This window comes from Vanellus vanellus (genome assembly GCF_965231255.1).
Source record: "Vanellus vanellus genome assembly, chromosome: 2".
In the NCBI taxonomy this organism is placed as follows: Eukaryota; Metazoa; Chordata; class Aves; order Charadriiformes; family Charadriidae; genus Vanellus; species Vanellus vanellus.
In genome coordinates, this window is record NC_138906.1 from 25872548 (window position 1) to 25890333 (window position 17786).

The 17786-nt window shown below is 39.7% G+C and overlaps 1 protein-coding gene across 2 annotated transcripts in view; it reads left to right on the forward strand.

Annotated features, from left to right (window-relative positions):
- Positions 1–17786, forward strand: part of CDK14 (cyclin dependent kinase 14) — a gene marked incomplete at both ends in the record, with an annotated part of 270287 nt that overhangs the window by 70473 nt on the left and 182028 nt on the right. The window contains one exon of one of the 2 annotated variants that reach the window (XM_082479619.1): positions 3056–3124. The exons of the other annotated variant lie outside the window; for it this stretch is intronic. Coding sequence (XP_082335745.1) covers positions 3056–3124 — 69 coding nt within the window. Of the gene's footprint in view, positions 1–3055; positions 3125–17786 lie in introns of those variants that run through there. 2 annotated transcript variants of the gene reach the window in all.

A 17786-nucleotide genomic window follows, 5' to 3' on the forward strand; every position in this document is an offset into this window, starting at 1 on the left:
TATTCAACACATTTTTGTCACTGCTGTTTTTTTTTATTACTGTCATATCTTGTGCACTCTATGTATTGTAACTTCAAGCTAAACCCAAACTTACCGGTTTAGGGAAGGGGTCGTATTTTGTGATTGCCTGTGATAGCAAGGAACTCAACTGGACTTGGAGAGATGTTGTCCCATCCAGCCCTCTGTTCCTAAATACTTGTTAAGCATATTGTTAAATCAGTTTTTATGCAATATTATCAGTGGCTTATGAATTGGCTGGCTAGATGTCCAAATGACTTTCACAAGTGAGTAAATTTTCAAAACTGTAAAGTGTGTTTACTTTTTCCTTGTATATTCAACCTGCAGTTGTCAAAATGGAAAGGTATGTGTTGAGAAGCAGTGGCTCTGCTTAGTCATGCAGTTTCTTCTGTCAGGAGAAAATGGGCTCACACGAACGTGTGATACTTGTACAAATTACTGCATGTGGTTATTACTTCTTGGAGAGGAGGGAGCGGTTAGCTGCCTTTCTCCCTTGCTTTCTCTCTCCCCTCCTCTCTCTTGGGTCATTTAATGTAGACTAATGGAAAAAGGTCATTGCATACAAGTTCCATTTGAATAGTGTGTAGTATGACCACACAGAACACAAGGTAACTACTGGCATTCTTTTCACTATGGTATATTAATAAATGATGGTTTACGTGTTTAGTTAATTGACCATCAGAGGTGTGACATAGTGTAATCTCTCTGTTTAAGTATAGCAATTTTCAGAAGACTCTGTATCTATTATCTGTAAAAGCTCCAAAGATGCCCATGCGAGAAATTGTTCTCAAGTGTCACAGTGCGTTTTGGAGTCTGGCCTGGGATGAAGGTGGTGACATGGTGACGTGACTTCCAGTACTGATCATGCGAAGCTTGTATTTGCAACTGGTTTCCATGCAGAGTTTTAAAACCTAAACCCATAGGTATTAGACTTCTTTTTCTTATTGTATGGAGCCTTTTTTTTTAGGTCAGTAACTCTCCCACCCCCTTGGAAAACAAGCCAGTCCCATGGTACAGGGGTCTTTGTGTGGTCCATCAATTCCAATTGTAATTCCAGATGGCGTTTGCCTGCCAGCCAGGTTTCCCAGTCCTGGGCAGCACGTATTTGTGTTCTAGCCAAGTTGTATTCAACCACAGTCTGCAAACGGCGTTGGGAGTAGGGGAAGGAACGGGGCTGGCACAGGGGGAGAAGGGAGATAAGAATAGTAGGGAGTGAAACAAAAATGCTGGGAAGCCTGCATGGATGAACAAGGAGTTCCTAACAAGACTCAAACATAAAAAGAAAGTATAGAGAAGGTGGGAGTGGCGACAAGTAACCGGGAATGCATACAGAGACATCATCCAAGCATGCAGTGATGCAGTTAGGAACGCCAAATCCCAACTGGTATTGCATCTGTTGAGGGGTGTCAAAGGCAACAAGAAGGACTTTATACATTAAGTGCAGATTTTTAATGCAGTGAAAATAATTAACTTTAAAATATGGGAGGGTTTGGCTTCTTTCAGTTAGATCCCATTACTTTGTGGAGCGTTTGGCTTGCTTTCTGTCTCTGTGCCTTGGCCCAGCGCCTTGCTTGCTTCTAGAATGCAGTTCCTTGTTCCTCTGCTTTCTGTGTTCCCCTTCCCTGTGGCTGTCCACCACTTTTCCCTTAACGTGGTGCCTGTATTTTGGCACCTGTTGGTCTCTGCACATGTTTACTCACTCGTGCTTCTTTTTTTTTTTCTGCCTGAGGATCCTTCTGTCTTGTTCTCCCTCAGACAAATTTGATGTTGACAGAATAAGGACAAGAAATGTAAATGTTTTGAATGTATTTTCTCATCATTTCAACTGGAAGCTTTTTTTCATGTTTTCTTTGGACCCCCATGCTTGAGACACCCAAGAAGAAAATTTTGGCCTAAAGAGTCGAAGTCTTCTCAGGAGAAGTGAAGCCTTCTATCTGCTTAAAAACCAAACTAAGAAACTGAGTAGTCTTCTGGACTGTGCCACTGTGGCTATGGTTGGGAAATACAAGAGGGGGAAATATAACAAGTGCTACTTAATTTTGGGTGCATCTTATGAAATTTGCTCATGCCATTCAAGTTTTATCATCACTGAAGCCACTGATGCTAGATTCAGCTGTGAGCCTTGAGTCGAGAAGTATTTAAGCATGTGTTTAAGTCTTGGTGATTGTGGTGGGACTTGATCAAACGTGTGGGGTTTAAGCACGCTGTGCTTTCTTCAAAGTGGGACTCTATTGTTTCTGATGGTCTTGTGACATGTGTGGGTCACTGGAGCTGCCTGGGGTGTGAGCGATGGCTAGTTCATTACACCTCATTGCGTAAAAATGAGCTACATTCTTTCTCTCCGAAGGTTTCACTTATGCATGTGTTACTGCTCCCTGTCCTAGCGTAGCCTGTCCACCGCTCCCCCAACCCCGAAGTTTCTGGGGAGCCAGGAGCCATCTGAAGCACAGGCCAGCAGGGGCTGCTGTAGGAGTAGGAGATGGAGAAGATGCGCTGCCTCCGTTTTGGAGAAGCCCTCCCTGAGGGTTTGCTCCTGCTGCACTCTTGTCCCTTGTACTGCACCCAAGCTCGCTTGGGCTCAGCACTGGCTTCCCAGCACGGAGTAGGTGTCTATTGCTTACTCACAGCTTTGCATATTTTGTGTGTTCATAAATTAAATACTACATTTCATCCTTACAATGCTAGAATTAACTTTAGAGTTCATATTTTGGCTCAATAATTTTTAAATGCTTTTTCGTATTTATTCTTTCTGTAACAGTGGACAGTGGCATTCATAGTACTTATAGCCTGATGCCATAGATTATGGCTATAATATCGTTTGTTGCTCAAGAACTTGCTGGTTTCCTTCAGGACTGGGGTGTAATTGAATTGGGAATGATTAGTTGCATTCTTTTGATTGAATGTTGGGTATTTTTCCTTAATTCCTATGAAATCACCATTAGCTATTTTGGCTGCAATTCTGTGTTGGGTTGAGGCAGTGCTACACTGTAAATCAATATCTTTTCAAAAAGACTGCTGTAAATTGCCTAGATAGCATATGCATGCTTACTTTGGCTGCAATGCTGCTGCAGAGCCTAGATACTCTGCCTTTCTGGGAACTCCACAGGCAAGTCCATCACATTTTTTTTTTTAAAAAAAAAATCTCTTTAGAAAGAGCATGGTATTGCTGATGAAATTTAGACAGAGAAATATTGTACCCTCGGTGCTCATCTGTACATTTTGTATTTTACTCCACTGGGATTATCCTGTCTTGAGGGATTTCTTTGTTTTCTGCTTTAGATTTCCCCCTTTCTTAGCTGTAGTACAGCCGTACCATTTCAGCTTGCTAGTGCAGAAAGATGTTGTGAATTCAGTTGCTGAATGAGCCTGGCCTGACTGCAAACACTAACATTGCTAGAGAGATGCCAAAGAGTTGCAGGTGAATCTAAGCTGATCCTGGGCAACGGCAAAACGGTAAGATGGGGCTTGTTTAAATCTCTGGGATTAATTGGGTGCTGGGGTTTCCCGTTTCAACCTGAAGCCGAGTTATCACATGCTTCCAACTTGAGCACGATTCATTCTGTGCATGTCAGGGTGGGTTTTCTTGGGAATGCTTAAAATCCAGGCAGAGGGAGGTGGTGGGAAGCTGGGAACGCCACATGAGACCTCTCGGCAGCCACCCCGGTGAGACTCCCCGGCAGCACTGCCTGCGGTTTGTAAATATCAGGGAAAAGGTAGGGGAAGGCTTAAAAGCAATGCTTTTCTCGGTACAGCTTTGTATTTCTCTCTCCGGCAACCTTATTTCTTATTGTATTAAGAGGATAGTATGGGCAATTTTTTCCGAGGTATGCTTGGCTGAACGCCCTCTGGGACGAGTGAGTGAAGGACGTGATCAGCCACTTCTTCATCTCTGCTAACAAGTCTGTACATCTTGCTAGATCTGAATAAATGGCTTTAGCACTTACAGATTTGCTTGGTGGTGGAAGATAAAAATAAAACGATCCTTTATAAATACATGCTAGATCATGGACATCAGACTGTCTTTTTGCCTTGTTAACCTCTGTGATTATTTTATTTCTCCTGCATGCTGCCTTTATTTAATAAAACAAAAAGTGAGGTAGTCATTTTAAGTAGTCATTCTTGAATGCTTCTGTAGGAGTGTGTTGGCAGCGGTTTAGATCTGAGTGGAATATTTCAATGTATGAAAGCTTAGAGCAGCAGCGTGTTCAGGGAGAGAGGAGGAAAAAAGCAGCAGTTATCATTAGCACAAGACAGAAAGATTAAAATGTGGCCATTGTATGGAACAATTTGAATTATTTCCGATGACTTAACTGACAGCTAGTGTGTTTCAGTTGTAGATCAAGCCATAGATTAATCTCAACAGAAATACAGTGGAACTGAACAAAAGGAATATTTCACCATGTTCTAGCATTTAAAGGAAACCAACTGTGGTAGTAATGGTAGAGTGATGAAATGTGTGTTTTGCTATTACTAGTTAAGGGTAAAAGCAGAGGGTTTTATTTCTAAAGGAGCGTGTTTATACTTTATGCAGTATGTGAATTATACTCCAAGAAGAGATCAGTTGTATATCAATGTGGGATCAAATAACTAGTTTGACAGTGATTCGTGTTTGCTTTTTCTGTACTTGCCAATTAAGGGTTTTTTCTTCTTACTCACTGAATACGATTAAAGGGGGAAGATTCAGTCCTACCTCAATTTTTTTTTGAAGGTTTCATTATTATTTTGCTGGAGTTCCTTATTTAAAAAAATCTATTTTCTAAAAGTGTGACACTATAGGTACTGCAATGGAAGTGATGTGAAGTGGGCTGTTTCACACTGCATACAACTTAATTTGCATAGTTATGTCTCAGAAAGTAGAGATGCTTTTTTTTCGTCAAGAATAACTTTGAGTGTTTCCATCAAAATAATTAATTCAGCTGCAAGCATTTTTTATGGAAGTTTTCCTTTGCTTATACCACCATACCTATTAATAAATTGCAAACCCTAAGTGCGTTTGTCATTGTTTAATGCGTAGAAGTAATCCAACTATTTGTGTTTGCTCTCAGGTTCTACAGGCAATGAAAATCCAGAAACTCTAAGGGAGGTGGGATTTTTTAAAGCAAATTTTAAATTAGTGTATTTCTTAGTGATGTTTTTTTCATGTACGTATATATGTGAAAGTTGTTGCTTCTGCCAGCTTTCTTCCTCCACGTGTTTTTTCTCCCCAAATGTAAAACCATATCAGTTCTGTTCACTGTTACTCCTGTCTCTGGAGTTCTCCCATTTTAGTTTTTTGAGCTTAAGAAATCAATAATGTTTTGGCCATTTTTTATTGATAAATAATATTCCCTACGGTAATATTTAGTGAAACACAGTTCCCAAATTAACCGGGGGGGGGGGGGAGAGATATCATATAATACGGAAAATGTGCCCAAAAGTTAAGAATGCAGATTGGAACGTAAGAAATAAATAGTTTAATAGGCAGTTAGTGCTGAGTGCTCTATAGAGATTACCATCTTCTCTGTGCAGGTCAGTTTTGTAGTGAGGCTGTGGTCTGTCAGAGCAGGAGATAAGAGCTTACCTGAGGAGTGAATGATTGCCATAGTCTCCTTCATGGCTCTGACTCCAGACAGAAGGAACCTCAAAAAGTTGGAGTTAAAAAACTCTAAACTAAAAATCATCGTCACATCTTAGTCACATCAAGTTAGCCAACCTTTGAAGTCCTGTAGGAAAAATGGTCACCTAACTATCTCTTTTTAGCTATTTTGCTGTGTAAATCCTAAACAAAACCAAACAAAAAAACCCTAAACCGAAATGCCTACATTTTTTAACATTTTTTCCCTCACACTGTAAGCTTGGGTGTGCTATCAAAAAAGTTGACCTCTGAGTGGGTACTCTGTCTCAGGCAGGCAGCTCTTTTTTCTGCCAGAGATGCCACAGATAAGAAAATGGACTTTACTATTAAGAGGACCCGTGAATCTCTAGGGTTCAGAGAAGGACAACAAAACTGGTGAGGGGTCTAGAGCACAAGTCTTATGAGGAGTGGCTGAGGGAACTGGAGAAAAGGAGGCTGAGAGGGAGACCTTATCACTCCCTACAACTACCTGAAAGGAGGTTGTAGCAGGGTGGGGGTCAATCTCTTCGCCCAAGTAACAAGCAATAGGACAAGAGGAAACAGTGTCAAGTTGCGCCAGGGGAGGTTTAGGTTGGATATTAGAAAATATATTTCTTCACCAAAAGGGTTGTAAAGCATTGGAACAGGCTGCCCAGGGCAGTGGTGGGTTCGCCATCCCTGGAGGTATTGAAAAGACGGGTAGACGTGGTGCTGAGGGACATGGTTTAGTGGTGTTTTTGGCAGTGTTAGGTTGATGGTTGGACATGATGATTGTAAAGGTCCTTTCCAACTTAAACGATTCTGTGACTCCGTGACCAGGCCGCAGAGCCAACAGCCGCTATCCCAAGGAGTAGCTGGTGCGGGCACTGCAAGAGCGAGTGGCACAGCTCTGCTGGGCTCCAGCAGCCAGAGGTAAGAGATTATTTTGTCCTTTAAGGGAAATGCTTGCCGGCTGCCACTGAGGTGAGTGCCTCATGCAGGTTTCGGTACGCAGTCCTGGCCTGACCTGCGTGGTCAGGCAGAATTTGCTGGGGCGAGAGCTTGTGCGAATGCTCGACCTGGGTCAGGTGAGGCTTCGGGCTGAAAAGTTTGGTGACTTCTCTATAAATGTGAGGGGAGATGTGCACCTTAAAGGTCACAGGAGCTGCCAAGCAGATCCAGACAGCTTTGTTGGGGTTATTTCCCTTTGAAGTCCTGGCAAGGCAAAAATATTCAGCTGTCAGGCGGTGCTATGCACGGTTTGCAAGTTGGGTTTGATAATACTAGTGTTAAAATTTTCCTAAATTTTTCAGGTACCAATACAATGATAATTACAGCTTACAAACCATGTTGAAATGAAGGAGAGTATCTTAGTAAATATTAATCGAAACAACGGAGAGACTGTGTGATATCAGTACTCCAAAGACTGTTTCTGAACTAAAGAAAAATGTAGCTGGTGTTCTTAATTCGGGAAGAACAGGTTAAATAGTTAAATATGTTTCTGAACTTGAGTTCCCTTAGGTAGGTCCAGACCGGCTTCCAATATCTTTGATTGGGTTTCTCTTTTGATACCATGGCAGGAAGGTACGTGAATGGAAAGTTGGTTAGCTGAGGAACAGACTCTTAAGGACTTCATTTTTTTTAATCCTGCTATCGCAACATTAATGTCAGGACAACTTCTCCCAGCAGCAGCTCCATCAGTCATGAAGTGCTTCTTCCACGTACGTGGTGACTTCTGGCTTTTGGTATAGTTTGGTAAATACCTTTCTGTGACTACTTTTTTGCTTTTGAGATAAGTTTATTGTATATTGTCAGAATTATTGATTATAAGCATCTTTTTCATGTGTGGCATATTTTTCACTGATATCTTTCATTCCACTCCCTAATATAAACCTACGTATGATTCTGTATTTAGCAATTTAGCAAAAAGCAAGTAGCGAAATAGCAATTTAGCATAGTGCTGGGTGTTGAATTCAGGGACGTGATTTTGTATTACAGAATTTTTGACTCAACAGCATAAACAGAGCATTTTGCCTCTGTAAGAGTAACTTTTGGTCTTTGCCCTCTATTGCTGGTCAACTGAAGTAGTATTCTGATCATGCTCGTTTTGTTTGTTTTTGAGTGGATGGGCTTTCTCTGAAGTTCCTGTATCAGTTCTGGACTGGCCCACAGAGAATGCAGTTTTCTCTGTGAATTGTCTTACTCTGTGATGGTGTGCTAGTCAGAAATGGTGTGAAAACACTTTTGTTTCCTTTTGCAAAATTTTTAGAATTTATTATTAGAATTTGGGTAAGTTAACGCTACAGTAGAACTTGCTATCTCATCCTGCTGACTGGGAGATCAGTTGCAGCTTCTGATTGAAAAAGATTTGTGATAAAATTCAGCTAGATGTTATAGAAATGTAAAGTACTCTAAGCTAGTAGCAAACATCACATCAGCAAGCTTTTGACGCAGCCTGTATGATTCTGTCCTGGAAATTGGATAGGATTCATGTTAGTTGTATTTCAGTTTTGCTGTGTAGGATGTTTATAGTTTAATATTAAATTGTATACAAGTAACCTGAAGAGCAAAATGCCAAGTGTTGCCGAGTGAGCAATGAGGAAATAAAACCACTAGAAAAAAAGCACAATGCCTGTTCATTTATTGTGAAAGCTCAGCTTCATTTAAGTAATTTCTGATGCTTTTTGGTCTACAGGCTTAGTACGTTTGAGTATGTCCTCTCCCAGTTTATTAAATCTTTGTGCAAGTGCAAAAAAAATTTATTTAAGCCTGTAGAGAATACATGTAAATTATGCTTGTCCGGATTTCCCTGTAAATAGTGGGGTTTTTAATGAACAAATGGGTTCAGTTGATAAACACTGGCTATAGAAATATTATTTTAATGTTGTGCAGAAGATTTGTGTGGAAAGTTCTACAGCTCAGTGATAGGGGTGGTTAGTTTTGCTGCTGCCCAGGAAAGTGGTGGAATCACTACCTGTAACTTGCAAGTTCGCAAGGATTTCCCTGTATTTGACAAAGTAGTCCAGATACATAAAATTATGTAATTATAAAATGCGATTATACTTCTGGTAGGCAACTGTGCAGGAAAAGCTGTGCAAAATATCTGTAGTCAGTCTCAGTTTTGTGAAGTATTTTCATGAGAAACATAATGTGCTGTAAGGGTGGAGGACTTCTCACTGATGCTCTAACTTTAACGATGTGATTTTTGACCAATTTGATTCTTGGGATCTGTTGTTCATTGAAAGTGATTAAAGATGAACTCACAGCTTTGGAGGCGCAAATTGCCACCAATTGCAGAAGGCTTGACTGTTTCATACAGTTATAGCTTTTTCTTTAGAATTGATTTGAGCACAGTCGTAAGTCTACTGCAGAACATGTTTTTACTTGAACACATCAAAACCATAGCACTGATTTTCACTTCTCTGTTTAAATACCTAGTTTTTTGAAAATTGAGCATTATGGCTATGCTGTCCAGAGAATTCTTATAAAATTATAGTTGTCCTTATAATGAGCTCTTCTCACTATCAGTTTGAAACCTCTCCATTTTAAGTTTTATGCGTCTTTGCAAGAAAAGATATACTAGCGTGTTCTTCACATTCTGAATAATTTCAGATGCTACAATTTTCATTACGTCCCCTGACAAAATTCTGAATGGACGTGGTATGTTTGTAGCCATTTTTTTGCATGCTATTTTTTTCCAGTGTAGCATGTTATGTACTGAGAAGCAAGTTTCAGTATGCTTTCTTACACCTTTTTGCTTTGAAAGTTTTGTGCTACTGCAAGTCTGACAAACCTGCAGTAGCTGCTAGAAAATTCCTTTAAGACTTTTCTTTCAACTTTTGTAGAATTCTGTAACCAGGTCATTTATCTGAAGAAAAAAAAAAAAAGGAAAAGGAATAAGTTAAAAAAAAGAAGTCAGGTGTATATGAGATCCAAACACAGATGATAACTCTCTTCATTTAATTGTTTGTGAAGCTGGATGTGTCATTCTCATCTGAACTCTGAAACTTCCATGAAAGAAAACAATGGCAGAAAGGTTGTGGATGGCTGTTACTAAGATTTCTGGGAGACTGAGCTGGAATATAGGTTATTCAAATCTCTGAAGAGTACTCGCATAAGAGAATAATGACAAAGTTGAAGCTCTTTTTCTGTCTATACCTTTATAGTGTGCTGATTTGATGGAGAATACTTTGTCAAATTCAGTGGTTTGGAAGATAATACGTAAGGGAGCAGATCTAGAATGGCTCAGAGAGCTTGTCTTTCCTTGTGACATTGGATCTGCCTTGGAAGCTGCATTTCTCAAGCTGTAGGGTTGTTGACCTCAGGGATGAAGCACCTAAGAGCAGGAGAGATTCCTTTCTTGGTACTAGAATGAAACTTTGAAATGCATTAGCAGAATGAAGTAAAATACTCTCATTACCTAGTTTTCCCCCTACCTTTTGCTAAAGATAGTAAAAAAGGAACTTTGGAAGAGAAGGAAGGGAAGGAGAGAAGAACAAATGCAGAAAAGAGGGAACGGAATGAAATAAGAAAATTTTTGTGTTTTTTTTTTTAATGAAGGCATTGGTCTGAATGAAGGAAGAAGAGCCAAACTAATTTATCATTCTAGTCTTGAATTATTTCTTAGGAAGCACTTTTTAAGAGTCTGCTGAAGATGATGTGAGACTCCCATTGATTTGTAAAGGATGATACAACATCCTGCTTCAGTGCAATGAAGGTTGTCATATCTGACAACAAATGCTTGTAAAACCTTTCCATCTGCAAATGCACATAATTTGCACAGATGACAGTGTAACCTGCCCCCTTCCCCTTTTTGTTTCATAAAAAAGTGCACTTCAGCACATATATGAAGGTTGGTCTTCAGTTCTTAAACTATCGTTGTCTGACTTTTCAGTCTGAAACAACTCTCTGGTTCATTGTAATTAGAAATTAAGTTTTTATCTTGAGTTAAATTGAGATGAAATATCTCATTATCTCATCTGACTTCAGGCTCGCCAGAGAGAAGAATTTAGTTCACTTCTTAATTGAGTAGTTGGGCTTAAGCCTTAAACTATCAGCTACATGACCAGATCTGACCAATAGCAGTATTTCTGTTGCAGTCCCTGCTTGTAGAAGAACAATTCTTGTTTTTATTTTGCAACAGAAGTACTTGGTGACTCCTGTAAAACAATCAAGAGACTTACTAGGATAGGCAAAGGAGCCTAAAGGAGCTGAGTAGAACCTATTTTCAAGTCATGGAGTTGTTTACCCTTTATTTTCTTTAAAGCCTTACTGACAGCCTCAGAATTTAGCAAGAATAGGCTTGCTGTCAAGTCTCTCAAGATTTCTCACGCTTGAACGTGGCAGTGGGAAGACTTACTGCATTTATGGATGCGCCTTTGATAACTTCATGATCGGGGGGAGTGTTGGAGGATAGAATAAAATTATAAACCTGTAAACTCTGAAAGACTTAATATTATATTCATACAAAACTACTAATAATGCACTTATGAAAACTGTATAAACTTGCACTGGCACATGTAGCCATCTGTTGGAGCAGGAGGCTGATATGGGAAAGGAACTGAAAATACTTTTTTAATCTTTATTTTTAAATGCTGTTCATATGGTTACAGAGGAGGATAGACAACAGATACAAATGGGTATCTAAGTAAAAAAGTGTAGAAACCACCTGTCACAATTTCATGGGAGACTGTTTATATTCAGACACTTTCTCCACCGCTCTGCTGGTTACCAAGAAGTCGCTGGCTCATGCCCGGGACAGAAGCCGCCTCTCGCACGCCGACACCTCTGCTGATCCACTCCTGTGTCCTCCTGCCTGGTTTACTGGAGCAATGACCCTCCTACTTTTGGATGCCCCAAGTCTTGAACCAGGCTAATGGAAGCAGCGACCTGTTTGTAATTGCAGGAGAAGCTTCAATGCTGTATTATATACTGCTTTGTGACAAACCTGCGCATTGCACAAGTAAAAGGAAGAATTTCTTTGCTAGGCTTTAATACTAACACAGTTATTGTCATTTGGGGCATAAGTACAGAAATAGAGCAAACCCCGCGTTTAGATCAGCTCCATTGAGTTTCTGTCTCTTTTAATGTGTGTTACAGGCTGCCAGGACTTCTGCACGACCTTTAGCTGAGACCCTGTCCTTGGGTGACTCCTCCTGATGACTGTTGTTGCAGAACAGGATTTCTTTTTGAGGACATTTGTAGGCTTTTATAGACCTAAAGTCTAATCTGGATTCTCTTCAGAATCAGACCTTTTTTGCCTGTGAGGAGAGGAACATCAACTTTAATGGACTGAAAGCTCACTTTTCTGAAGTTAAACTGTGCTATGAACAGAAAAAAATATTAATTTTAGAAGTTTTCAGCTCCACCTTGTCTAAGGGACATGCCCCAGCCATGTCTAAGGGACATACAATCATGTGCAGTAATGCCTGACTCCCCGGATTGTGCTTGATTCTGTAATTATTCTAATTTTTAGGTATTAATTTAGTAGAATAAATATGTGCTATATTGCAGGGTTCGTGGGATGGAGGGGAGAAGGAGAGGAAAGAGTTGTGTAAGCACTGCCCATATAACTTCCAGTATCAAACTTCATTTTTCCTTGATTCAGGTGTTTAAACTTCTTTTCAAATTTGTATGATCTTGGGATTCCTGCTCCAAGTCTGATCAGTTGGCTTTTCTGTGAGAGTGACTTGTTTCTCACTTGGCAATTCAGCACAGACACTTAATCTGCTCATTGAGTTCAGTGTTTCAGACAAACACAGAGAATTAATGTCAGAGCTTCCAGTTCAAAAATTCTTCCATCTGGCACTTCAGTGACCTTTTTATATTTGCCTTCTTTCATATGACAAAGGCAGTTGGTTTAACATCAGCTTTGACTTCAGAAATAAAACAGCCGTTTTTGGAGAGTGCCTTCGAGATGGGCTGTGGGATATGTATGAGTAAGTTTGTGCTAGGTACAGCACGGAGCATACCATGTCTCTGGATACCATTTTCAGTCTCAAGCTCCGTTTTCTGTTGCGTTTGCTAGTTCATAGCTGGTACTGCTAGCAATCTCTGCATCCAAATAAAGCTGAACAAATAATACCCAAGAATATGAATTATAGCTCTGGAAAACAGTTGAGCTTGTTACCCCCCAGAGGTTACCAGAGAGAAACCACAGGTCATCAGGGCAGGAAAAGAAATGGGTATTTTATAATAATTTCTTCCTCACATCTTACTTCTTTCCTTCCTTGTGTGATTGTTACTCTGCTTCTTGTCCTTTGTTGTCTGTCGTCTCCCCCCCCCCCCCTTATTTTTCTATATTATTCAAGTTTTCTTGCTGCTCTTTTTAGCTGTGTCTGTCAAATGTTCAAACCAAAGAGCTGGTGCCGATGATTACAGGGAAGGGTGAGTGCTGAAGGACCTCTTTCAGATTTGGGCCTGATTGCACTGGTAGTTCCAGTGTGAACTCGCTGGTGATGTCATGCAGCATTACATGCTCTATTTCCCCTTCCACAATTTTATTCACTCCCTTATCTCTTCGCTTGTTCTTCCTTGATCTTTTCCCGTCTTGTAGCTTTCTCACTCTGTTCTCGACCTGTTTGTGTTTCTGTTTTGGGTGCAGCAGTCTATTGCTGACCCTGTCTTCTCAGGGGAGATGGAGAGTGCTACCAGTTGGGCCAAGAAGAAGCGGAGAAGACCTGTGGTTATAAAAAGAGAGAGCCGCCCTACTGCTTTGTTCTCCAAAGAGAATGATTCTCCAGACAGTTGCATTTTTATTTTGAACAAAGCTGCTTATAATACTCCAGAACATTCCCAAATTGTGTTTTATAAGTAGCAAATGTCAAATTCCAGTGCTGCCAGAATCTGCAGATGACTTGTGTTGTTCTCAATTGCCATGGTACCAAGGCACGATAGAAAATAACATGCTTATAAAAGATAATGAAAACTCATATCCAGATAGGATTTTTTTCAGTGAAAATTAATGCTGGCCTTGTGCTCTCAGCAGTTCAGCTGTTAGGTTAGTAGTCACTTGGCTATTTATGATTTTTTCTTTATACATCTGTCAGTTAAATACAAGTGTTAAGTCTGTAATAATGAGATTGTTGTGCTACCTTCCAGAGGGCTTTGGCTCTACAAATTATAATCTATATCTTCATAAGATTTCACTTAAAAAAGCCCAAGTGCTTTACGAAATTAATTAGTGCTCCCAGTTTCTGCTTGTGATAGTGGCAGGATCGTTATTATAAACAGAAAAATAGATTTTTTGGAGGTTAAGTGATTTCCTTGCCTCAAGTCACTCAGTAATTTATTTATTTTTGTGTCACAGGTGCTAGATCTTGGGTTCCCCTATATCAGGTCCTTTCATACTGCTCTCTTGGAACAATACAAATGGTCAATTCAGGTTTTTTGTTCTGATTTTTCGGTAAGAATTTTGGATGTTTGCCCTGGTATTTACCCAACCGACCACTTTTTCCCTGGATGCACACAGTGGCAATGACCAATAGAGAGTAGAAGATGGATTGACAGTGTTCTAATATTTTACATAAGTTCATAGGTACTGGATGACCATAGTAAACATTTGTAGGATGTTACGTGCAGGAATTAATAACAAGGTATAATGCATCTTCCTAGAAGACGTGATGAGCTTCGGAGTAGTATGTCTTTACACTATGCAAACTTTTTTAAGATTTTTTTCTTCTGTGTGGTAGGACATCGGGTCTGTTGTGCCAAAGCTGATTGTTCTTTGTTATTGAGGATATCTTTATTCATAGGAATAAATTCCACTCATATGGAACAGCCTGTCTTTTACTAAGTACCCTAACAGGTGATTAATTCAGGGGACATTCATGAGTCTTTTAAAATTCATGAACCGTAAGGGCTATAAATTACTTACATGTTTTAACTGATCATTCTCGCTCTTTAAATGATAGATTACTTTAAACAGTAAATTAGTTAATCCAGCAACCTTTAATTCTATGAATCCGGTTTGTTTGGGACCTCTTAATTTTGCTGACAGAGATGAAGTGAAAAAAATCTTGTGTTGAATCTGTACCACAATAACTAAATCTGATAAACCATTTCTTTTTTTTTTTTTTTACATTATTCCCAAATGCAGATTAAACGCTATTGCTTGAAATGATATAAGGTGATTCAAAAAGACATCTTTACTTAGAACTCGTTCTATGAATGGTTATACTGCTTGTTATTTGTATAATGGGGCTTATTGTGGACTTTATGCATGGAACGAAAGTACACTTCTTGTGATTTCAGTCTCTTAACTTCAGCAGTAATCTTTATGGGAAATTCAGCTATTTGCAGACATTATGTCTTGAGATGAGACAAATACTGTGATGTTAGGGTAGGGAATGTAGGAAACTGTGGCCAGTGGTCATTACAGATGTAATGATGACTAAGCCTGTTTATCCTAGAGCAGCCTTGGGATCTTCTCAAATTGATCATGAGACTGATTAGGATGAGAGGGGGAAAAAAGACTGTCCAAGCTGTTTTGTTGTCTGTTGTGCATTATCTTCTGATTCTGATCAGCAACTAAGAAAGTTGCAAAGTATGAAACCATGTTGCTCTTCTTTTTGTGGTTCTAAGATTAGGAATTTTGAAATGCCCTTTCTTTAGTGTTCTGGGTATGTGGCAATGACTCTTTTTACTTTAAATAAATAAAAACACACAGAGAAACACTAAAATAACTTTTAATACCAAACTGCACTAACTTTTGTGGGGCTGCTTTTTATTTTGCTTTACATTGCCAGAATCTGTGATAGCTCAAGTAATATTGGAAGTTGCTTTTCAGGCAACTGCAAGGCAGGTCTTTGTGCTGTAGGGTTTAAGTGGTGCAGTGACTTCTGTCTCATCATCTCTCATTTTGTCTTACCCCTTTAGTTGAGACTGTGTAAATAATTGTGGAGAAATTAAAAAAGTGAGTTTATCTTGTTTATCAGGGTGTGGAGAATGGATGAGAAACCAGTGGTTGGTCTGGTGACTACTTGGAGTATTGGAATTCTGTTTGGCAGCAGAGTGTCAAACAACTTGGGGGAATACAATTGTGTATTTAACATTAACGATCCTTACGTGAGAAATGTAATGGGCAGGATGTTCATGGAGAGGTGCTCCTGTTGGACCACACTTGGGCTGACAGGCATCTTTTCTCCAAGGCTGGGGTCAGGGACTCTCAACTATTAATACTTCTACCTCACTGGGTAGGAACAGTCATTGCTATTTTCAGATTAAGTCCTTTCCCACGAAGACACTGAGTCCCTGGACAGTTTCCAAGTTCTGCTTTGGAAGTGCTTTTCCAAACAGGAACTTCAAACACAAAAAATGAGTTTCTGTAGGACCCCTCTGTTCCCTGTGGAGAAGAGCAGGACTTCTTCCAAAGGGGGATTGGGTGTTGGAGTCTAGTTTAGGCTTTGTAGGACTTTCATCTTGGAGCCAAAGCAGAGACATGGGGTATGAATGTCCTATAAGTAAAGTTTGCTGATGTGAATACCATACATACCATTGCCTTTGTTTTGCTTTACCTTTTTTCCATGTAAGATTTTTTTTTTTATTGTATACCCCATGTCCCTGCCCCTCTGCCACCATTTTTGCCAACATCTGTTTTTCAGCATGCTTCTCTGAGTTATCACCGTTGGGATTCCTGCCAGGTGGAAACTTAGGTGGAAGAAAGCAGCTGCACCTCTCTTATGTTTCATGTCTGGGCCACCTAATGTATCCAAAGTCAGAGGTGGTGAATCAGCCAGTGATTTTTTTGAGCCTTTACTATCTGATGGAAGATCGGGAAGGAAGGGAATGTCCGCTTGAACAATCCTTACATGACAGAGTTTTTTGGTGTATTGCCTGTTCCACTTGTAATAATCTATAGTTGCTAAATGTTGTTGATTGGCCTATTTTTAAATCCTGTTTCCTATAAAGAAGAGAGAAAGCATAAACAAAGGTCCCATTTCTGTCCTCCCTATAATTATGAGATCTGCTGGCAGAAATACCTCTTCTGAAAGTAGTAACTGTGATTTCATTGTACCACTTTTAAAAGCCAAACAGTTTCTGACATAGTTTATACTTCTGAAAGTTATGCTTTGAATGTAGTTTATGGTGGGAGAAGTACCAAATCATGGCAGTAACTGCTGATGGGGAAAGAATCACTTAAAGTTTTTACATACCTTAATGTTTATTTCTATGAGGACTTTTGTTAAAGAAACAGTAATTAAAAGTGTTTAATGGCTCATGTTGTTTGCTAGATAGAAGTTTCTTTAAATGGATATTGCATTCACACTGAAAAGTACTTGCCTCCTCTTTCTCTTGATTGCATTTTGTAAAGCGTAATTGTCATCTTGTGTATGACAAGCCAAGATATCACCTGTATTGTCTCTACATACATTTGGGGTAAGTCCTTGTAACAGTTAAGATGCCATTGATCACATCTTCATGGAGCACTGGTTTTAGACTGTGGTGGCATTCACAGCATCTCAATGAGTGTCTGGGCTCTACTGTTTTAAGTACAGCATTACATAGATTTATAGAGCAAGGGCAAGAAGGGGCGTTGAATCATATAGATTGACTTCCTATATGTCATGAGCTCTTACACTTGTTTAACTTTGTTTTTCATTCTGGTCACTGTAGCTAAAGCAGATACTCATCCACTCTTGAAGCTGCGCTGGCAAGAGATAGTTTCCACTGCTTTCTGGATGACTTTGTCATCTTTATTGGAGTGCATGAGGGTTGTTCTGCATGTCGGGTTACTGAAAGAATAGTCCCCATGCTGACGAACCTGTGGCTTATGTAGATAAAACAGATGAAATGCGGTAAAAAGAAAGATCCTGTCTTACACATGGAAAAATGGCCTCAGAAGAAAATTCTTACTAGCCCAGAGGATCACATGGGAGCATCTAAGAGGCTGAAAACGAACCTGTGTTCTTTGTGACAAATACCTCACTTTAACTGGAAAATTGTACTTACTCTTTTATGCAAAAAGAAAGCTGGAAGTGAGAAGGTGGGTTAGATTTCTCCTGACTACCAGCAAGGAACTACCAGCTGGTAGACAGTGGACCTGTAAAAGCTTCTGTTGCTAAGTATTTGTATATATCATTTGAGAGGCTGAAATTTATACAAATCACTTTTGTTATGCAGTACAAGGGAAAAATGATGCTTAAAAGGCTGAATTAGCGTAATAGAAAAATTCAAACCGGTAGCGTTCCTAAAAGCG